Here is a 24,749-nt window from a genome sequence, read left to right on the forward strand (position 1 = left end):
GCTGATTTTATAACGTATGTTATATTTGGAAGATGTTAAATTCTTTTATAATGCTGAAGATAATTGATATTTAGTGTATTGAGACTTTTAACTATAACAGGACGAAGTGACTCTGGAATTTTGATCGCTATAAATAAAGCCAGGGTTAATTGACAAACTACTAAATCACATTCTCTTAATTTTGAGTCGTACAAAGCCATTGGTTGAAGTTTATAGGTTCATACAGCAGAACGGGTTGCTCAGATCAAAGTTCAAACATGTAAATGTAGTGTGTTACACATAAACCTTGTAATAAGATTTATATGCTAGCGAGTGGCTAATAACTGAATAAAAACAAGGTTGACAGCGAAATAGCCAACTAAAGATATATTAGAGACAAATTTGTAGCACAATAAATAACAATGGTATGCTAAGCATAAACTACTTCCTCTTACGAATATCATACCTCAAAGATTGTTCTCATGGCTTAAGCTAATAGTTGTGCCACCTTAGCTTACTAAAGCATTGGGCGCATAACTCCGTAATATCTCATTGGTCTTTGCCAGGGCTTTCTGATTGCAAACGGAAGCCCAAAATTCTGTAAGGTCGTAGACCTAGTCGCCAATCTTCGTTTTTGGTCAAGGCCGATCTAATGTACACGCCAGAAGTTGATGCTAGCTGCGTACTTACGGCACGCGGTTTGTTACAAATAATTGTTGTAGTAAAAGATTCCTAAACTGTGCAAAGGTTGGCGTTGTTCTCTATCGACGTTAGGATTAGCTATGAAGTTCATATTCATATCCACATCTGTTTATTTTGCGATAAAACGTTTTGTGATGATTAACTATTAGCCGTCGTGCCGCTGTTCGTAGCAAAAGTATTGGTTACTGAATCATAATAATTACTGGTGCATATTAGGCTGTATATTACGTATGTGAACTTTTTGCTGTTTTAGTTTTTTGTGTTTGCTATAAGTATCATGTTTTGTAGCAGGTGCATATTCTATCAAAAGTATGATCGATACACTGATTTCAGTTCAGTATTAGCTTGCAGCTCAAACGTTATATGCGTTCATTGGTGTGTAAAGCTGGTAATTACAAATAAATAGAACCGGTTTCGGTAATTCTGAAATTTTGGTACAAAAACTGGAGTTTTTTATTTTTTCAAACCACTGTAGCAACTGACAACATAGTTAGACCAAAGATATTTATTTTTCCTCTTCATATTATACTTTGAACATTAAATTTTGTTGACCTGAATGATGAAATCCACACTCAAAATGTTGAGAATATGTGGATGAGGCGAATAGGAAATTTAGAAGGCAGTTGGGAGCATATGATGATCCTTTTGGGACGTATTTGTAAGAATTTATCCGAGACTCCTATGCATTTTTTGCTTTGCTAAAATGCATTGTACGAAAGTATTGTGATGGATTTACTAAGCTGAGCTTCCCCAATTGTCGTTCAGCTATTCTCAGATTAAACATGTAATTCAGCAGCCAGTTTGGGTGAAAAGCCCATGGACTAACACCCAGTACCTGCTGTATGAGCATCTGTGCTCCACTGTTGGGTGGGAAAACAAAGAACACAGAGCAATAAACTGCGAATTACAAGGCAAAAATTACAATCTTTATCACGGTAAAGAACATCGTTGTAACATTAATGCACAACTTTTTGCATATATTTATGTATACATGTATATATATAGCCTTGACATTCTTACATTTACAAGGGTAACTGTTTGAGTTTTTATCATTTAGATTTCATTTCAGCATTACGCTTGATTGCATTGAATTGTACTTAAATGTTCTGTCGTTTCATGTTTGCAACTTGTGTAATAAGGAGCCATACTTATTCAACAGTCACCTTACTTGTAACACTTACAGTTGTGCATGAGAGCTATTATTCAGACAGTATAAGACGACTTGTGCACGGAACCCACTGGCAAGTTGCTAGTCAGCGCTGATTTTCAAAGCAATACCCGTTTTAATTGTCAAGTTAAATAACTTAACTCTACAGTTATTCTTTAATCATTATTTGATCATGAAAAATGTCTTTGATGTAAATGTATGTTGTCAATTGCTAGAGTGTTTTAAAAAAATACAAGTAAAGAAATCAAGCTTTCGTCTTGAAATTTCAAGATTACCCAGGTTTTACTGCAGCTTTATGCTTTTTAACGTTTTTGATGAAACTATCGTTCAAACGCTAAAACATTACTTTTGTTTAAACTTGTCATAGGAGTACAACGTTTTTTTTAGCAAATTGTTTGCTTTGCTTTTAAAATTTCATTGTAAACGCAATTAGAGAGTTTCTAATGAATGCAATGAAAGACGACGAAACAGTTGCCTACTTTTAATCACAACATGGTCATTTGCTAACAATTGTATTCTCAAAAGCATATTTTAGTTTTAAAATTTCAGGAGTAGAGCATAGAGATTCCCACGCAATGAAATTGAATAAGGTTTACCTATAGGTCTATCTCACAAATATAAAATTGACATAGCATTTTTCAAATTAGGATTAATGCCAACTGACAGCATTTTAGAACTATATATCTATTTGTACCAATGTAATCAAAATATTTTATTTTTACAGCATTTATTTGACTGTTAAAACAACACTAAACTAGTTTTGGAGACAAACCATATTTCAACATCACTTCCAAGGTGACGCATGAAGTCATTTTTTCGGTAAACCGAGTATATACATGTGTCATTGCCAACGATTAGCCTAAGCATGGCTGCTAGACAAAAGTTATTCTGTTAGCCGCCATTCTAATACATTTTTTAATTTAGTTTCTGCACTGCATGTTTTGGTTACCCAACCAGGCAGACATTTGTAACGCTAGTTTGAAGCAGATTTCATAACTACCAAAACTGTCTGGTATATCTATCTCGCAATAACTTTTCAACTGTGGCTATATATTACACAAATTAGCTTGTGGAGTTTGCTTGGAAGAAATTCTACCTTTGCACATATCAAAAATTTAAAAAATTTGCTGTAAAATTAGCTATACATAGAAGTCATTTGTTTAAAACCTATTAACACATGTTCTGCTTTCATGAAAAATGATTTGGTGTGGACAAATCTTGTTCAAAAATGAGCTGTTTTATTTTGTGGTTTCAGGTATATAGTATCCCAGCTGTTTCCGGTTTATACTTTCCGAGGCGAGTATCGCAAATTTTTTTGACCGTTCACACAACAGGAAAATGTTTATAAAACCTGGTATTGGTCGACATTACGTCAAAATATTATCATTCAGACACTGTAATGTTATGTGCTACTGTTGATGCAATAATGTGTGCTATCAGCTAACCATCAATCAAGGAAATCATTTGTTTCAGTCGTAAACTTGAAATCTGTGCCTTATTGTTTGGCATACTTTGCATGGAATAAATTCATTGCAAGCAGATCCAAATATAAAGATTTGTTTAAGCTTTCAAATATTCAACTGATCACACTTGTGCGGATATCTTAGCTTTAAACTTCCTCGAGTTTTGTGCTGATCATCTTGTCATTTCGGTGATTTACAGACTATAGCTTCTCAGCAGCCTCACCTAACAGCGAATATGCTCAAACTCGCAGGTAATCACACCAGATGACTTACGCTTTGTCACAATCTAGTCTCTAACCAACCTTCATTCCTCCTTGGCTATCATAACTAGAGTACATGTTCAATCTATCAATATATGTTTTCAATCTCATCTCAACATCATTGTTTGGTTTAAATCGTGTCCTGTGGGATTGAATAAGTTAGTGCTAAGTTGCAGCTCGCATCCAGTCATGACTGGCTATGCAGGTGGTGAGCTGAACCATTTATCAGGCTTCAAAGTTGTTAAACCTTTTAGTGTTTTGCTTTCAATGTAATGGCAAACCCAGTTTTTTACCGATGCCATTGAAAATAAACTTCATGATTTTTCAACAAGAACCAAAAAGTATTTTATTGGTTTTTGATAAAGTTGCTGTTGGCCAAACAGTAACTACATGTATGTGTGTAACTGTCTCTTTGGCTGTGTAAGTTTGACTTATTGCTCAAGATCTAGACTTCACACTTGTCTTGATGTCCATCTACTACCTAACATGCTGTACCTGTGTGTCTTGGTCTACATTAGATCAATAATATTAGCAAAAATGATTTCCTACACATAGGTGTTTTATTTTATTGATTACAAATCACTTGAAATATTTTATGCATTCTGTTCTGTCAGCAGATTTAAAAAAAATCAATGTCACTAAAATGTAGAGTTGAGATATTTATTAGTTGGCCTATGATATGTTACAATATCTAACGTTGCTTAGTGCACTCCATGAGGTATCATTAGTGCATTGATGAAAGTCAAAGTAATAACTAGTGGTAGTACTAATTTTTCTCATGAATGCCTCATGAGTTCGCGAATCGTCTGCCGTATTTAACGCTTTGTGGTGTTACCAAACTTACTATATTACTCTTGTGCATAATTGGGCCAGTCTTCCGAGATCAGTGTTTTTCCTTGCGCAATCTTTTCCTTACAGAAGCCATTTAATTGTATCAATCTTATTTTTGGCAGTCTTGGCTGGTGAGTTTGTGACTATATTCCCATCAATCATTTGATGTAATTATCCTTTACGAATCAAATATATGTCATGCGCAAAGGCACTGAGTTTGCAAGCCGATCGTCGCAGCAGGTCCAAGTTCTATTTTTCTGATAGTGTTTTTTTGTAACAAAATACAGTAGACACTCCTATTACGTATACCTCCTATAACGTAATTTCTACATAATGTGAAGAATTTATGTGAAGTTTTTGCTTCACACTATGTAAAAAGTTTCATGTAACGTGAAGTGGCGAGTGGGGGAAAGTTCTCAAATTCATTTTGAATAACGAGGGTCTCCTAGTCAGCCTAAAAATATCGCTTTCTTTCTTGCCGCACTTGGGAGAGAAAATGACGTGTGTCTGTTTTATACACATGCACCCTGATAGTCTAGTTTGCCATCGGGGAAGTAAGGCGTGTCGATAAAGCACAGAAAGTCAGTAGCCACGCAATTGTTCAGAATTTATGCAGATGTTAGTGTCGGTCGATCAATCGGAATGTCGAGAGCTGAAACATCATCGAAAGCTATCTTTTATCCTAACCTTGAACTCTGCCGACAAATAAACAAACGAACGGATAGACACCGCTCTTATTATAGTAAAATTTATTTCGTCTTGCTTTATTGTTTACGTATAAACTATCTTTTATTAGCTTACTTTTGCAGAATAGACTTTGCTGTCTAGAAAAATTGGATAACTCATTGTAAATGGACATTGGAGGTGTGCTCTCCCCTTAACTTATTGTTTAATTACCGCAGTCATGGACCACAGGCGAGTGAAAGTGATAAGAAGAAATAAAAAAGACATTGATACAAACCGATGATTTCACAGTTATAGTACAGCCGATAAATTAAAGAGTTGAGTCAAGTTTTTTCTTTTTCAAAAGTTCAAATAAGTGAGTTTAAAAAGATCTTTGAACGGCTCAAGCATTTGCCATATTCTTTACTGTTCGTATAATATATAAACTCTGTAACGTACACGTGCGCGGAATAGATTGTTTACATCGTAGGAGCGTCTGCTGTATACCGTTTATCGCTCTCAACCACCAATTTCAAATAAAATCTCATTGAAATGGAACACCATTTAGAATGCATACCGTTGGTAAATTGATGGGCATTTGTTCACCTAAACTAGTGCAAACATATGCCTAGCAGAGATATGCTTGCTGTGAGTAGGAATGTTGACTTAACAATCTTAGTACTGTTGAACCAATGTGAATATCAGCAGTTTCATGTTGGTATATATTTCAAAGTTAGCTAAAACTCAATTCCAAACAGTGTTACAAACAGTTTGAATGCTGGGTACTACCCATAAAGGAGTGAATACGATTGGTTAATACAGTTGTACATGTGTAGGTAGATGTTACAAAGGTTTGTGAAAGAATCTTTCTCACTAAAACTCAGTGCTAGTTATACGGAGCAGTACTACCCAAGCAGGTCTCTGTTTTGCCACCAACGTCTTACCACTGTATATAATTGTAAATGAAAGCTTAAAAAGTACTTAAAAAGACTCACTGACAGCCTTGCATAATTTCCTACTAGGACTGCTATTATAGGCAAATTCTGGATTAGTGTTAAAACTAAGTGGTCATGAGAAATCTGTCATGTTACTATAGCATATGGCAATAAACCCTCTAATTGTCCTAGACAGTAATTTAATCCAAGTTATCCTCTTGAGCATTCAGTAAAAGCGATCTTTTATTTTATATGTAAGTTATGCATCCTCCTTTCACCTAGTTCCGGTTATCATCATGTCTTCTACGTTTAGTCTGCAATTTGCAAACTATTTTTGGTAGTGTGTAAGGACCAGAAGTTGCTTACTTGTCACTCATGCGTGCCAGTTTTCACCCGTGAGCTGAGATAGAATAGCCACACATTGTGCATTGATGCACGGAGAATTGCCTTACACATGTTAGCCATAATATCACCCACTTCAGCAGTAATCATGAACTCTTGGTTCTTTTTCATTTGTTAATACTTCATGACTGGCTCCCTGTAGTAAGTCTGTCTTGCTCTCTTGAAAAGTTAGTGCACTAGTATGTTATTATAAAAAAAAATACTACAAGCTAATTAGCGCCATTGCTGATGTTAGTTAGTTACATTCATATGTCAAGCCTGAATAAAACTGTAGTCGCAGCCAAAAATTGTTTTTGTAATATTGGCTTCTAGGGTGTAAACCAGGTTGCCATATTTTGTAAAAACTTTTCTGAAGCACTGTTACATATCAATTGCGTGTCTGAACTGCTGGGCGGTTACTCCATTTGAACAATTTAACTTTCAGCGATCTATTGCTTTATAGCTTGTTAAGCCATTTTGTGCATGTAATGACTAGATTCCAGGTAGCTAGAAAACAAAAATTAGCTAAATTTTATTATCCCTCACTGCCTAATCTTTGTAATAAACATTGTTCTGTTTCATGGATGTTGCTTGCATGAAGTTACATACACGAAGTTGATCCAATGTTGCTTACATGGCTTGTGTCATATAAATTTTTTTTCATGCTTGAAGAGCATTCCTTCTTGGAAAGGCTTCCAAGTTTTTAGAAAATTTTGGAAAAATCCTGGTAAGCAAGATTTTGAGATGTTTTGGCATAATTTTTTATTATAATCAGTACGGGAGGCCAAAGCTTATAATTCCTCATATTCATTAAGGTAGTAATGTGATAACCCTGATCAACAAGCAATTTATTGAATTTCAGCTAATCATCTCTCCACTCTTCACCTTGTTTGTTCTAACACGTTAGCTTTATCCAGAATGCCTGGGTTTCAGTCTACTAATTCATGTCCAAGAGTTTGCTTGATGTCTTATCCCGCTTACTAGAAGGGCAATTATCTCTTACCGTTGACAAATGATGAAAGCTTAAGAACAATGAATTTCATAATTACTATTGGATCAATGAATGTTCTTTCAGAGAGTGAAACATCTATATCCTCGGTTTCATTTTGTTTGGCTCAATAAGTAATGGTGTTTGTGTTTAGTTTGTGAAAGTTCATTGTAAATTGAGTAGCCATTGATTCAAGGTCATACCACCCACAGGTTATTGTCAACTTTTTAGCGTTGTTAGATGAATTTCTTTTTGGGCGGCTCATTCATCACACTAGTAAACTAAACTCCGGCATGCCACAGCCTGTGGTCTTAAGTGGACCTTCTGGGGCAGGAAAGAGCACACTCCTCAATCGACTTATGAGTGAATTTGAAGGGGCTTTCGGCTTCAGTGTTTCGCACACTACTAGGAGCCCCAGAGCTGGCGAGCAAGATGGTGTTGGTAAGTTATGGCATATATTTTGGTGGTTTTAATTCATAATTCTTCTGATCAAATACATGTGTGTTTTTTATACTATAACGTAAATTCCAGATGAAGAAAAAATCTATGTAAAGTTTTTGCTTCGCACTACATAAAAAATCTCGTATAACGTAGTGTTAAGTAGACGCAACTTCTCAAATTCGATTTGAATGGTAACATATTTCGCTGCTTTTGTGAGAGAAAAAACGGCGTACGTATAGTGTTATATCTATAATTTATACAACTTCCATGACCTTTTAGTTTGTGGTAATAGATTGTCAGATGTTTTGACAAAACAGAGAATAAGTGGCTGCGCAGTTGTTAATACATAAATACTTGAAGGCAATTGATTGGTGCAGGTGTTACAGCGTTGGTCTAACAATCCGGATTTCCTGAGTTGGGAGTATCGTTGAAAGTTATTTTTTATCATAACCTTGACCCCTGAATACAGATGCATGACGAAAAGGTAGCCGCCGCTCTCTTAATAGTAAAATATATTTTTGTTTGCTTTTTTATAGGCGTATGAAGTATTTGTTATTAGTTTTACTTTGCAGAATAGACCGCTGTTAAGAAAAAACTTTTACAAATCATTGTAGACGTCGATTATGTGCTTTTCCTAACTTATTGTAAAATAACCGTAATCATAGTTTATAAAACCAGTGAAATTGATCCAAAAAAAGAGACAAGTTGTTGATGCAAGCTAATAAAACTGCAGTTCGATACAGCCAACAAATTAAACTGCCAAGTATAGTTTTTTCTATTTGTACATCAAAATGGATTGGGTGAGTTTGGAAAGATCTTGGAACAGATTAGGCAGTTTACATATATTTCACTGTTCGTATAATGTAAAATCCCTATAACGGAAATGTTCCTGGAAGGGATTATTTATGTTGTAGCAGCATCTACTGTATCTCTCTGTCGTATGTAGTTTATGACTAGCATTTGAATCACTATGTTTCCATGATCCCCGTTAATCCGCGACTTTGTGTTATCAGCAAGATGGAAATAGCAAAGACTCTCAAGTCACACATGTTTTGTTATTAACAATTTTTTATTGAATGTTGTGTTTGCCAAAGATGGGAATGGCACTTAGGAATGAAGCGCTACAAAATGCCGAGCGAGCTATTCCGTTTTAGGCATTTTCCAAACTGCAACAAGAAAGCTTTCCTCTAAGACAGAAATGTGCCACTATGACCTCTGGCATAGCATCCCTCATCGTTTTAACAAAGCCCCTGCGTCAATCCTCAACGGTCGCATGTCCATTGCAACTCTTATTGCGACGATAATGAAACGTGCGCACAATTCCAAATCTGCGTCATTGGCATAATGGAAACGCAGTGATTAAGAACTACTGGCCTAATTAGATTACAGTTGCATCGCGTAAACTCGCACTCCGCTCGTACTATAGCACTGGTAGTACAGTGTATTCTATTGTCTACTGTTTATTTACATTAAGAAAAGCTGAATGTATGAATAATGAATATCCAGTGTTGTAACTGGGTGTTGCCCACATTGCTCAATGAACGTTTAAGGTCCTACCCCCTTACTAGTCACTTGTTTGTCAACGTATGCTGGCCCAGTGAATATTTCAGGCTAATGTCATACTTTTAGCATTCCACTGTAAAGTGCTTTAATGCTGATCAGTGAGAAGAGACCAAAGCTTGTTGATGTTACTAACCCATTAGTAGCAACTATGGCAACTAGAAGCACAATATTTATGTTACAAACATTCCATAAAAAACGAAAATAGTAGATTCAGCTTGCATTTTTATTACTGCTTTTAAAATCTTTTCTCTTCTATCATCCTCCACTCTATGCGCTCATACGATATCCATGAGTTTTCCATCTGAAGGGTTTTGATTTTAGCAGTCATATTATTATATTAACATACAAAAGTAAATGAAACATTTACACATGAGCCATAATATAGTGATTCATTATATATCCACTTGAGCAAAAACTGTTCTCTCTTCATCGTATAGGCAGTAGGCACGGTATATGCTGTAGACCGGTAGAGTTGTCTGCGTATAATGTAAGGTTTGGAAAACTTAGGCTTTCTTATAATAATGTAAAGTACTCAGGCTACTAAAACTATACTGACATGTTGGCATCTTGACGCTAGACAGGCTTGACCTGGCCAGTGCTTATCTGATCAGCTGCCATCGCATCGTAGCTGTCTACAATTGCTATATCCTATTAACTCCATTACCTACATAATAGCTTGTAACTATATATGTTACTCGTAACGCTTCATTTTCCACTTTAACGTGTGGCCATAAATTTGTGTCTAGTGTACAGCTTCATCAATTATATAAGGTTTCTTTCAGCCAGTTATGAATCTATAGCATATTGTTGGTCGGTCTAGTTTATGTCCAAATCAATCATGGGTGTTGGAAGGCCTCTTTGTCACTTGGTGTTCTTTATTTAGTATATAATAGCGGGATTCTTAGGTGATATATTTTTCTTCCCTAGTGTACACCGACATTACCGGTGTGTAATTATTCTGTTTTAGCATATAACTTTGTAACAAGGAAGGATATGGAAGCGGCCATAGCTAACAATGAGTTTATAGAGCATGCAGAGTATTCTAGAAACTTGTATGGAACCAGGTGAGTCTGTTAGGTAATATTGGGTTTCAGGTTGTTAATATTGGGTTTCAGGTTGTTAATATTGGGTTTCAGGTTGTTAATATTGGGTTTCAGGTTGTTAATATTGAGTTTTTAATTACTTAAGGGAAAGAGTGCAGACTGTGCAGACTACGCATTGATACTGGCCATCATAATATGCATTCACAGCTGTTAGAAACACATTTAGCATATTTATATTTGCTGTTAATGCAAACTTAGCCTTATGTCTGAGCAGGTGAAATGAGGCTGGTATGATCATTGCTCTCGTACCAACAAATCATTATCTTTTCACACAGTAGAATTAATTAGACTGCTTCATGGATGTTTGGTCTTACCGAGTGTCTCTTTTATATATTTTTTTTATATACAGTAATACTTTGAGATACAAGCTTAATGTGTTCTGGGACCGAGCTTGTAGGCTATGTCAATCGATGTTTCTTATATAAATTAATTACATACATTTCCACTTTCTGAAAAAAACACCTAAAACAGGTTATTACTATGTAAGAACATGTTTTTAATTATTCTAATTCACCGATTTTTCTCACAAAGTAACCAATACCTATTTAGTGGCTATGATTTGCAATGAAATGTGACATTATGTACAGAACTGTACAAAGTTGTTACTTTCGAGACAGACGGTAGCGGCTAACAAGATTGTGTGAAAGAGACTTGATAGTAACGCATTTGGTATGCCACACTTTTGTGATATTACATAACATAGACTTGAAATTGAACTTTAATGAACTCAGTTTACTCGATAGACGCTTAAAACATAAGTTTCAGTCTCGCACTAAACTTGATTCTCGTTTCGTTTTCTTGTTTTTTTTTCGTTTTCCTTTTTTTGCCTCGCTTTCACCACTTTTAGCCAGCTTTTCCAAATCTTTTTTATCTGACAGGAAAAAACGTGGATAGTCGGCTGCATTGAGACCATGTTGCATGCTTGTATCTCAAATTTGTCTTGTATCTCAAGACAAAAGTTTGCTTGGAATTTTTGTCATGTCAGGAATTTCTCATGTCAGGGCACTCATATCTTAGGGTATTAATGCAATTGCTTTTCTGCTGGGAAAGCTATTCACGTCATCAGGATATAAATCCTATTTTCCTTAATCTATCTCAGGTAGTTGAGTCAATTCTTAAAATGCAACCAATGTGTGTAGCTGGACCAATGTGTGTAGCCGTTTCTTTATTCTGACTGCTACCACTCTCTCCTCTTGTCATGCTAACACCTGAAATTAATTGTGCATCAGTGCTGATACATAAATCATCAACCAATCAAAAGCAATGGTAGCTGCTAGGAATAATTATTTAGCTGCCACTGGAGCATCTGTGAACCACTCATGCATCAAGCTTTAACCATCAGGCATTGCGAACATTGTATTATATATTCTATCATTTGAGATAATGTACTAATAGATAAATACATTTTGCTGGATGACCAGAGTTTTACCATTATGGCTGTTTCTTTAATCTTGCCATTCTGATGAGTGTGTCAGTGGCCCAATCTCAAGACCTATACGCAGTTTGCCATACAGCAGCTACAGCCATCCAAATAGGGTGTCAATTGCTGACATTTGCATTCAATAAATTTCTTTATTTCATCAACAAAAATGTTTATAAACCTTGTAGAATGTTTGAAACGGTTCAAGTTCATTCTATAGCAATTTTAAATATTTGAGACTATTGCATCAATATTTAGTTAAGAAATAAACAAATATTTCTCCGTTGTTCAAAGGATCTGCATATGGAAGCTTAATTCATCTCAAAAGATTATAAAAGTTCTTTGTAGGTGTATCAAATATTCTTAACACTCTTTTATTACATAAAGGACACAAAATTTGCAATGACTTCGCATTTTTGGGTATGGTTCACATTCGAGTCAACAGTTTGACATTGTTTCTATTAATACTTAAAACAAATTTATAAATTGTGGAATCAATATACATGTATAATGCACTGTACCTGTATGTACCTGTATAAAGCACTGTACCTGTATGTACATGTATAACGCACTGTGCCTGTATTTACCTGTATAAAGCACTGTACCTGTATGTACCTGTGTAAAGCACTGTACCTGTAAAAGGCACTGTACCTGTATGTACCTGTATAAAGCACTGCACCTGTATGTACATGTATAACGCACTGTGCCTGTATGTACCTGTATAAAGCACTGTACCTGTATGTACCTGTATAAAGCACTGTACCTGTATAAAGCACTGTACCTGTATGTACCTGTATAAAGCACTGTACCTGTATAACGCACGGGAAGTACAATATTATAGGGATACAACAAGGATTTCATTCGTTTGACAACTTTGAAAAGTTTTAAAAATGACTTTACCATAACATATTTTGTTATCAAAAATGAGCTCAACAAAATTTTTCTGTTATCTCCAGATCAGTTACCGTAAATAACGCAATACCACAATAAAGCCTGGTTCACACTATATCACTGTCTGTCGGCATTGTCCTTTCGGCATTCATCTTTGACTATGTGCACCGGGGACCATTAGCCTCGATGAAACAGCATGTATATGTGGGAAAGTTTGCAGCTGTCAAACCTTCTTGATATTGTGCCCAGCGTTGACGACAGCCTGTACAAAGGGAACCAGCTGGGTGGTAGTAATTCGCAGTTGGCAGATAGCATGATTTATTTGCATTTATGATGGTTGCTACGGGACTAGTATTTGGTTCAAGCACACAAAAACAACGCAGTTTCTTTGCAAAAAATTCAAAAATGAGATCACTATCTCATAAAGTACTTGCTGATGCAAACACGGATGGGTTTATGATAGGGTGAACATGTTATTATCGATGATTACTGAAGTGTTCTGGCATCAACTCAGAGATACGGCAATATAGTGTGAAGTAGCCTTTAGTGTATTGGCTTTGAAACAAAGCACGTTTAGAAGCATTAACTACTTTGGTGATCACAAATGTTTCTTTGATGTTAGCAATAACAATGATGCACTGCTATATAGTTAGCGGTCAACCTAACTTCAACACTGAACCATGACTAAAAATTGTGAGATCCTCAAATACAATTTGTGCTTTTCGTAGCATTCTGGCTGTTGAAAGAGTTGCCGAGACAGGAAAAATATGCATCCTCGATGTTGACAGCGAAGGTGTGAAAAGTATAAAGAAAACCCAGCTCAACCCACGATATATTTTCATCCAACCACCTAGCATTGATTGTCTGGTGAGCATGACCTGTTGGGGTACCTTGTTTTCTGACATAGATTATTTGGTACATAGCAAAGTATAGTATACATCTAGTGTATTTATAAAGTATACAGTATCTAGAAACGGTTCTGTCAATAGTTTTTGATTATAGGAAGAGAGGTTAAAAGGTCGAGGTACAGAGACGGAAGACAGTCTGCGCAGAAGACTGGATATTGCAAAACGGGAAATAGCCTACTGTAGGTTTCTGTCCCTTTTTGTCACTTTACGCTCTCCTTTGGTTATTTTGATTCCTTTCCACAGAGAATAGTACACGCACTCTCATCATAATTCTTGTAATTGTTGCTGGTCCAATATCAATAATTTTTATATAGGAATCTAACAGGAGTCATTGCTAAATTGAATTCCTAGGAAATGGCATGCCTACAACTACCTGCAATAATAAAAAATTCCCTCAATAGATAACCTTGTTCAAATGGTCTCGCTCTTAAAAATGACTGTTATTTCAATTTTTCTGTTGTAAAACAACTTTATTTGAAAGTGGCCTTGCTTAAAAAGAACTCTATTTGAAGATTACATATGTTGAAAAACATTTTTTGTTTTTAAATGTAGGCTATTTAAGATAAATTGTCAAAAAGCCAAAAACTCATTAAAATTATTACTGTCTAACTTTTATTCATCAATTTTACAGTTTTTTAGCAATTCACAACAGTGTCTAATTGCATATGCTTCGTGGCATACAATTTACCACTGGCTGTTATTACTCATTTGCTTCATCACATATTGCATCTCTGTGTTATCTATCACCCACAAATCATGTTCATAGACTGAGCTGTTTACGAGGTACATACCTCATAACAACTTTTTCAAATACTGGTGATTAACCCTTTGGCTGGGTAAAAGCCTCGCAAAAACAACCGCAAATCATCTGATTTGTTTTTGAAAATTCAATAAAATCGTTATTCTATGAATATACATAGCTCAAACTGAAATTTATTTCTATTAATAAAAACCTTTTGTATATAAACATTCATTTACATGTGTACTACTACAAAAAAGCTTCAACTGTATAAAATTGTTTATGTATGAAGTGCTTGGAAGCATTCCTTTCGGCAGAATCCAACACCACAGCGTAACTAACGCCAGTAGCATCGTCATTGTCCGAGCAACCATAACGATCACTTTTCTCTGTATATTCAAAATTTTCAAATTTAACATCACTACCATCATCTGAATTATTATCATACTGATCAGACAAAAAAATCACTAACGATCGCGGGATCAAGTAGATCTCAATTTTATGGCTTTGAACGTAGAGCCGTATGTTGACTGGTTGTTCCAACTTTTATTTTTTCGAAGGAATCACGATTTTTTAGCACAAAGCAACGACTTTCAGACGATCGTTTTATATTCCAATTCATCTACCAGCATCTTGTCAATAATATTTAAGTCTTACTACCGTTTAAATCCTTTGTTTATTGTTACTAGTCGACAGCTTTATAAAAACGTTTACCAAAAGTGACATAAAAGTCGTTTCTCCATGACCGATAAATGACATTTTTTTATGTTTCCCCTGCCAAAGGGTTAACAGAGTTATATCACTTTTTAAGTTGTAGAAATATTTTAGCTGTAAATGCACCCACTATTTCTCCTAAACATGCTTGGTGCCAGATGCAAAAGGAGCAATGTGTGCAGCAGCTGCTAATTCTTGAAGAGAATTCTGGGAGCTGTAATGGTCAACTTCCTGTTTTCAATCATATTATGCTATCGTAGTGTGCCATCATATAAATGTCTACAAGTGACACTAACACATTTTCAAAACTGTTTGTTTGCTATTTTGTCAAAAGCTCCTCATGTTTATGTCGAGGTGCTCTCAAATACACCTCAACATGGTCAGTTTAGAATCATTTAGAATCATGATTGTTTAAGATCATTTATCACAGTTGTTTTAAAATAAACTACTATCTGTTACTTTTGTTTTGTAAGATAATGCATGAAGACAGAAACTTTTTAAAATTAGGTTTAGTTTAAATTAACTTAATTTAAAATTCACATTACAGTTATTTGGTATCAATAGATTCACCATGTCTTACACTGTTGTGTTGTCCGTGCAAAATATGTGGAAATGTGATTACAAGCTCTTAAAAGCTCAAAAACGAAAAGCCGCCGTAGATTGGAATCTATTTATTTCTCTGACGTAGTCATTATATTTGGTTATTGTCTTGTCACGTGATGTTCTCACGTGAATTGAAAGGCCAACAAAAAGCTCAATAAAAATTGAATGAATTTTTATGGTAAGTTATAAGATATCAGTGCTGAAAGTGACAGCATTACAATGACGATAAAACAGATGCGTAAGAACAATAGACATGGTTTTATTGAATGCGTGAAGTATATTTGTGAAAATATTTCGACGAATGAAGTTGCTTGAAAGTTTAAACAGAAGCCATCTCCTACAACTACGTCACATTTTATGCGTTTTGGAAAGAGAATCAAAACTACGGATGTCTCGTGTGGCTGCGATTAACTGTTCGTTTTTGAGCTTTTAAGAGCTTGTGATCACATTTCCACATATTTTGCACCTACAACACGACAGAGTAAGACATGATGAATCTTCTGATATCAAATAACTGTAATGTGAATTTTGTTGCAAGTCAATCTTTTAGTATTTTTTGTAATTTTAACTTTTTACCTCCAATTTCTTTAAGCTCTCATACTTTTGCATGCCAAACTAATGCTATAAGAAGTATCCAATATTGTATGCACAAAATTCAAAACTGAATTGCAGCGGAGGCAGAAGGAGCATATGACCATATAATAGTGAATGATGATGTTGACAAGGCCTACACTGAGCTCAGAAATATTCTATATGAGGTCAGGTTTATCAGCATCTTGTTGTAGACATCTCTCTATCTTATCAGTTTACTTACACAAGCATGTCATTAACATTCACATGGGAAGTGATAGTGACAAGGCATTGGTTTTTATAAGTTTTGTGATTTGAGCTCGCAAGTCTCAGGTTAGATGGCTTTTGTATTCATATGATAATCTCAGTTCCAATTCCATTTTTTTGCCAAAATGACGGTGATGTGTTGTAGTTTTTTGCTGAACAACAGCAGTTTCGAAGTTTTTCGGATAGCGTAAAGCCTCTATTTGAACACCATGGTACTGTATTTTTAATCCCTCTACAATGGCGTCTTATTACAGGCGGCTCTCAATACAGGGTGGCGCTGTATATTTCAAATAACTCAAATAAGAATAACTTCAAATAAGAATTTTGGGAAGTTAAATTTAACCCCTTTACGGGCGAAGAGATGCTAATGTCGGCTATACATTGCACTTTTCTTCGGGCAGATCAACATGAGTGGGGTCGGCCACAGCTATTGTGCTTAACTTTTTTTCATAGACATATTACGACCTACTTTAATTGGAAAGTATTAGTGAGATAAGTTATTCATCATTTCGATGGTGTCGCCTTCAAGTTTTTGATGAAAAAATCGTGAAGCTTTTGAGTTAGAATGCTTTCAAGTTTTAAAGACATTTTTAACATTTTAAAGTGATAATAGGCCATAAGGCCTATTATCACTTTATCACTGATAAGGCCATAGGCCTAGGATGCGTCACCTAGAGGGTATCATTTAAGGTGTATCGCTTAGGTTGCCTCTGCTATGGTATATCATCTCGGATGTATTGCCTAGGTTGTATCATTTAGGGTATATAGCCGTTATATATACAGTGAAACATGGATAACTCGCCCTCGGATATAGCGAACACATGGTTAACTCGACTGGATTTGCTTGGTCCGTTCCCACGCAATGATAAATGGCTCTATATAACTCAAATTCAACACTGTTATAACGAACTGTTTTTTGCCCAACGGCTACCGAAACGGTTGCTATCGCTTTAGAAAATCACTTTATTCCAAGCCATAGAGGTAAACCTCAACTTTTCGTAATTCATAAGCGTCGTTATTACCTCCATCGGCAAAATATTTTTGTCAACGACTGTTCTAAAGGTTTAGTGAAATTTGATTTATACTGCTATACGATGAATAGCGCGGACTGGCCCGGCCACGGGCGCAAGGATTTTCGCCACGCACATACAAAACAAAAATCGCATGTTGTTTTGTATGTGCGTGGCGAAAATCCTTGAGTGCGTGACCCGGCTAGCCCGTGACGAATATTTTTCCGAAGTTGATTCCGTGTTGAATCAACGTCGGAATGTTGAATGTTTAAAACGTCTTAAAATTTGTTTTTATTAAACGTATACGTTTTCTTAGCTAAAAAAACTATTCATCGTTTGACCTAAACACAGAATACGTGTGTACATTCAATAAGTATCCATTCAAAAAGCGTGAGTGATATACAATGTACTGTTAAACCTCGTAAAACTTTTAATTGAACTGCCTCGGAGTGTTGCTCTTAACGAATCCCAGGTAAAGTAAGGTAATCTTTCCATAAACTTCAAGAAAGATCGGCAAAATTGATCGTGGGTAAAACGCTCAAAAAAAAAGATGTCTTTTCTTTGAGCATTTCAGCAACGATCAAGTTTTGCCAATGTCAATCTAAAAAACGTCCTGGCAATAACATCACCTCAAACAACAAACCAATCTCAAGTGATAGAAAAATCTCTATACTTTTTGATAAAAACGTTTTAAACTTTACATTAGAAGCATTTAATTTGAAACAAGCCATTTGTGCTTTTGATTTATATTATAGTTTGTATATGTTCATGTATCTACTAATAAATAAGTGAATACATAGACTTGTGACAGTGCTCTGATAACTTGAACACTCTGATAATTCGAACACTTTTGCTCGGTCCCTTGAAGGTTGAGTTATCCGAGTTTCACTGTATATATATATATATATATATATATATATATATATATATATATATATATATATATATATATATATATATATATAGAGTTCATCCTTTGGGGTGTACCGTTTAGAGTGTACCGCCTATGGTGTGTACACCTAGAGTATAGGTGAAACGGTTGAAATATTCTGAAATTAATAACAATCACTTACATCTTAGCGGTGAGTTATTATGGTGATGAAATCTAAAGAGTAAGCAGTGTACAGTCCCACCTCTGTATATTCATTGCTGTAAGGAGTGTACAGTCCCACCTCTGTACATTCATTGCTGTAAGGAGTGTACAGTCCTACCTCTGTACATCCGTTGCTGTAAGGAGTGTACAGTCCCACCTCTGTACATTCATTGCTGTAAGGAGTGTACAGTCCCACCTCTGTACATTCATTGCTGTAAGGAGTGTACAGTCCTACCTCTGTACATCCGTTGCTGTAAGGAGTGTACAGTCCCACCTCTGTACATTCATTGCTGTAAGGAGTGTGCAGTCCAACCTCTGTACATTCATTGCTGTAAGGAGTGTACAGTCCCACCTCTGTACATTCATTGCTGTAAGGAGTGTACATTCCCACCTCTGTACATTCATTGCTGTAAGTAGTGTACAGTCCCACCTCTGTACATTCATTGCTGTAAGGAGTGTACAGTCCCATCTCTGTACATTCATTGATGTAAGGAGTGTACAGTCCCACCTCTGTACATTCATTGATGTAAGGAGTGTACAGTCCCACCTCTGTACATTCATTGCTGTAAGTAGTGTACAGTCCCACCTCTGTACATTCATTGCTGTAAGTAGTGTACAGTCCCACCTCTGTACATTCATTGCTGTAAGGAGTGTACAGTCCCATCTCTGTACATTCATTGCTGTAAGGAGTGTACAGTCCCACCTCTGTACATCCGTTGATGTAAGGAGTGTAAAGTCCCACCTCTGTACATTCATTGCTATTTAGCTTTCATTCTTTTACGATTACCTCAGTGGCAAAACTTACAACATATGATTTCGAGGTCCAACAAATATTGTACTCGGAAGTGATTTTAGCGTACGTATGGTCTTTTCAGTTTTTTCAAGCAGTGCGATGTTTCCAAGCAGTGAGACTGAAGGTAAAAGCTAAGAGGAAAACAAAAAGTTCTAACATATTAAAATAACCAAAAAGCATGCTTAAGTTAATTTAAAGTTCACGCAGTCTAATATGAGTAAACTACACGACATATCTTTATTACTGCTTGAACCTATGCATTGTTGGTTTTGTATCCTCAGTGCTTCACCTCAGTTCACTTGTCAGTATGGTTAGAATGTAATACTTCTTTTATAATCACTTGAATAATTGAGTTTTATGCCACATTCATTTTAGTGCTATTTGTAATCCTCTGCAGTATTCATTGTAGGGATACCATGTCTTTTGAGCTGTGGTACTAATTACAGTGTATTCTTATAGTAATACTTGGTTTAATATAGGATGGATTATATGTGCCACATGCATCAGAACAACATAAATTTGTGCATGATGGTTTAGCTATTTGACGGCCTATAAGACGCATTTTGCATAGGATGCACCCAAATTTCAGCAGAACATCGAGAGAAAAAAATGTTCATACATTGTTATATCTATTTTATAATTTTAGTAGGTTGTTACAGAATGAAAAAATTCAGTTACTCTGAATGATTATGAAACTATTATTAATTATGTATTTGGGGAGGTAGAAAACACGATCCATACAGAAACTTTACTATTGCCAAAGTTGGAAAGATGAAATAATGAAATGTAGGACGTCATAGTAAGTCATAAGACTTAGTAAGATATAAGACATCATAGTTAGTATAAACATAAAAAATGGAGTCGTCAAATTTGACTCATTTTCAAAACCAGAAAATTCGTAGTCATCACCAGAATGCAGTAGTTTAACGCTGTAGCATCATTATCACGGTTTCCTTTTTTCGTTTACCGTAGTTTATTTTTTTGCAGTCGCCAAAAATGTACATTTTTTTCAGCAGGAACCAATTTCGACCAAAACTACACTTTTGATGAAAAGCTTTAATTTTGATAAATGACCTTTCAACAAATGTGTATTTCGGTCAAAATAATTTGTGGTAAAATAATCACGAACCATATCTTATATCCATATTTGCAGCTGTAAAATACAGTAAATATGAAAGTTTCTACTGTAACGGTTTCATTCTCGCCAAATGCTAGGCTAAGACATCTGCATGGCATTTTCATGCAGAATTTCAATAAAAATTTATAGATTTTGAGCCTGCATTATGTACATAAGGCCCAGGAAGATTTTTCAGGCTATTTTTGTCGATGAAAAAGTGTGTTTTATAAGCCTTCAAGTATGATACCTATTTTTAGTTATAAATTGACTTTGAATTTATACGATGAACAGAGTTTGTCTGCAGTCGTAGTCACTGATGCAATAGTTTCAATTGGTTGTATCTTTTGCACAAATATATGTATACTAGCTCTGCTACCCGGCGTTGCCCGAGTAATAAAAAATGATTTGTATTTAAGATATAACAACATTTGCCATTCTAACTTTCAAACTACATATCATGAGAGAAAGGTTTTGTGCAGGTTAAATAAATTAAAAGAGAAAAATAAAAAACAACTGTAAAGGTTTTAAAACTTTGTTAAACAACTGTACCTTTCAAGCTGTTAGCCTGGCATATTGCCAATGGAAAATTCTAGTAAGCTGCTAGGCTTATAATGACAGTACTTCATGATGTTGCGTCAGCATTGTTTTCCAGCTGCAGTTATGTATTTTTTTCACAAATATATATATATATATATACTAGCTGTGCCACCCGGCGTTGCCCAGGTAATAAAAAAGTTTTTGGACAGAAAATTGATTTGCATTTAACATGTAACAACATTTCCTATTCTAACTTACAAATTACATATCATTAGAGAAGTGTTTTGTGTAGTTGAAATAAATTGGGAGAAAAATAAAAACGACTGTTAAGGTTTTAAAACTTTGTCAAACAACTGTAACTTTTAAGCTGTTAGCCAGGCACATTGCCAATGGAAAAATTCTAGTAAGCAGCTTAATGAGATAGGCTTCTAATGGCGGTTAGCCATGACTTTGCGTCTGCATTGTTGTCCAGCTACAACTATTTTAATAATTGCTATAGCCGGACAATCAAACCTAGAATACACATACGGACATATTTTGAGAAATATATATATATATATAGATAGATAAATGTGAGTGTCAGTAGTTCGTGTCTCCAGTTATAGCAATAAAGTTATAAAAATGAAAAATTTGCTTAGCGCTTGTTTTAACACTGTGTTCCAGATCTGCAGGCAAATGTTCTATTCCCTAAGCCACATGACATACGTACTATACAGTGGATTAATTGTGCACATAGTCAGTACACATGTTAAAATACACAAGCTTGCAGCATGAGAGATCATTACTTGTAACATAACGTTTACCAGCTGGCTTCATGGCAAGCTTGAGTTACTAAGTTGGCTAAGGTACTCAAATATGCTAATTTTGTCATTGGCTAATTAGTCAATTTAGTCGATGGCAACTACATTACCCGCAACTGTTTATAAGCTGTTTTTAGTACCCGTGCAATACCTGGCATCCATCTAGTTTTTATTGTAAAATGAGTCGTCTCCTCCATGCGAAGTGACAGTTGGAGGCTGGAAAAAAGATTGTGTCATACGGGATTTGAACATGTCTTTACTGTAGTAAAAGGTGTGTTCATAGCTTTGAAGCTGCAGTTGGAGGTTTAAGCAAAATATCGCTATCTGTGGGAGTCTACCACGTTAGAATGCAGAGGTTCCACTGAACTTGCAACTTCACTGCTACGTCACAGGTGTCACCATGTTTTGTTTATAACTTCCTTCATTGCAAGTAGTTCCAACGGCTACTATCCAAGGCATTCAAACTATCAAGTATCAAGTAGTATTATTAGTACTATTAGTCAAGAGTTGTCATGGTAGCAGATGTTAACAAAAGAGCAGCTTGCATCTCCATCAACAATTAGTGAGAAGCCGTGATCTCCTATTGGTACTTTCTCAAGATTGTCATGATGGAATAATGGTGGGTGCTTCTCAGTTGTCTTCTCATGTTATTTACTAATGTGCTGCAGGATGCTGAGCAAGTCCTAGCAAAGATGCAGCCCTGAGACTGACCTCATCAGCTTATTAAGGTAAAGATATATTTTTGTTCTTTGTCATTAGTTTCTGTCAGGAGTTATGTATCCTGATCCATAGCGATGAGACAACTTCAGATCTTTGGCTACTTTCTATTTTGATACTCTTGTTTCAAGAACTATAGATTGATTATTTACTAATTTAGCAAAGACATCAAATTTCAGAAATAGTTTCACTGACCATAAAAATTGGGTTCAAAAGCGGACTCACATTTTATATGAAGTCAGTCATCAATCAAAAGTAAAATGCTTGGTATTACATGCACAAATAAAATTCTGCAATCTCTGCAGCAATCTGTTGATTTTATAGATAGTATATTTTTGTACATAGCATAGAGATATGTATATATATATTTAAATTATTATTTGTTATATCTGTATGTATATATATATATATATGTATAATATGTGCATGTGAATATAATTGTATATGATTGGCCCTAAATGCATCTGTGAGTAAAAAAAACATTGTCCACTCCTAATCTAGACATTAAATAGATGATTAAATTATAAACACTTATAACCTTATTAACTTGTGATATTAATCCTTAGGAGTAATGTTCTCATGTACCCATAGATAAATCTTCAAACTTTTCAGTACAGTAGGAGCTGAGCAAGCAATTTTCTGTTGTAACTCTGTAATCATAGAGTTGAAAGCAACTCTTTTTGGTCTACATGACGGTTGTGTATTCTTTTGTAGGAATACTGGTTGAGTAATAATATCGACATCTTTCATGTAGATGGTGTTGTTTCTCTTGGCACAAACTTACTGTGGACAAACACGTTTTCTAATTAGAATGATCTCTCCAATTTCACTGGAACATTCCCGAATCTACTAATATCTGCTTTTTGTAACTATGAATTGTATGTGTGATCAATCATAGTAGAACAAGTAATCAGTGTGTTTTCTTCTAGTTATTGCTGGGTAAGTCTTTTTTGTTCTCATTGTATATTTCGACATCAGTTGTGCGGCTTGATCTGCGAGTAAAAGGTTTTAATTTTGTTTATATTATTTCTGCGTTTGCATTCATCTCTTTTCTAGTTATTTGATCAATACTGGTACAATATTTTTTATATTATATGTGATCTTTGTGCCAACACTACAGCCTTTATAATCACAACTGTAATTGTCATCTTTTATTCGCTGCATTTTCATCTCTCTGCGTTCAGTCGCATTTCCTTTGAGTTGTGAAAAGCCTAAATATATTATGTACATGCAATCGAGTTCATGTTATAATTTTCTTAAATAGTAACAAGTTTATCTCGTAATATTGGTGAATATTTTGGGTCTAGGTCATAAACTAGTAATAAGGTATGACAGAGATAATACTAGTCAGTTTCAAGTAACACTCAAAGAAGTGTTAAAATGCAAAAAGTTAATATTTTTTATCGATGATCCAGTGTAAAAATGTGGCTGTTCGGATATCACAAGCTGGTTTCACAAAAGATCAGTCTACCATTCACGAATGGAGGTTTTCTCTTTTTAAAGAAAAAAAGTCCTGGTTCTTATTTCCCTCTTTATTGTTTACCATAAAGTGAGGTATTAGGAACCTTAACTGTAGTTTAGTAGCCAGAGTCATTTTCCCTTATCATAAAGTGGGGTATTAGGAACCTCTACTGTAGTTCAGTAGCCAGAGTTATATTCCCTTATCATTAAGTTGGGTATTAGGAACCTCTACTATAGTTTAGTAGCCAGAGTCATATTCCCTTATCATAAAGTGGAGTATTAGGAACCTCAACTGTAGTTCAATAGCCAGAGTCATGTTCCCTTATCATAAAGTGGAGTATTAGGAACCTCAACTGTAGTTCAATAGCCAGAGTCATGTTCCCTTACCATAAAGTGGGGTATTAGGAACATCTACTGTAGTTCAGTAGCCAGAGTCATATTCCCTTATCATAAAGTAGGGTATTAGGAACCTCTACTGTAGTTCAGTAGCCAGATTCATATTCCCTTATCACGAAGTGGGGTATTAGAAACATCTACTCTGCCCTCTGCTGGTAAAACTAGTTACTAGACCAAATTTTAGTATTTCTTTAAGCCACTCTAGAGATGTAACGGAAATAAGATGATTTTCACAA

At 35.3% G+C, this 24,749-nt stretch overlaps 1 protein-coding gene across 3 annotated transcripts; it reads left to right on the forward strand.

Moving 5' to 3' along the window:
• The first annotated feature begins 617 nt into the window (after positions 1 to 617).
• Positions 618 to 23,894, forward strand: LOC137405715 (uncharacterized). 3 transcript variants are annotated; one of them, XM_068092075.1, is made up of 9 exons: positions 618 to 726; positions 3,512 to 3,563; positions 7,602 to 7,811; positions 10,342 to 10,438; positions 13,517 to 13,655; positions 13,791 to 13,875; positions 16,425 to 16,510; positions 22,608 to 22,667; positions 23,371 to 23,894. In XM_068092075.1, the coding sequence occupies exons 2-8, from the start codon at positions 3,548 to 3,550 to the stop codon at positions 22,641 to 22,643; spliced, it is 669 nt and encodes a 222-aa protein (XP_067948176.1). In that variant the 5' UTR covers positions 618 to 726; positions 3,512 to 3,547; the 3' UTR covers positions 22,644 to 22,667; positions 23,371 to 23,894. The 3 variants fall into 3 exon arrangements, with proteins under 3 accessions (XP_067948176.1, XP_067948175.1, XP_067948177.1); XM_068092074.1 differs by having other exon boundaries at positions 622 to 677; XM_068092076.1 differs by lacking the exon at positions 3,512 to 3,563 and having other exon boundaries at positions 629 to 726.
• Positions 23,895 to 24,749: the final 855 nt, after the last annotated feature.

The sequence above is a fragment of the Watersipora subatra genome, chromosome 10 (genome assembly GCF_963576615.1).
Source record: "Watersipora subatra chromosome 10, tzWatSuba1.1, whole genome shotgun sequence".
Lineage (NCBI taxonomy): Eukaryota > Metazoa > Bryozoa > Gymnolaemata > Cheilostomatida > Watersiporidae > Watersipora > Watersipora subatra.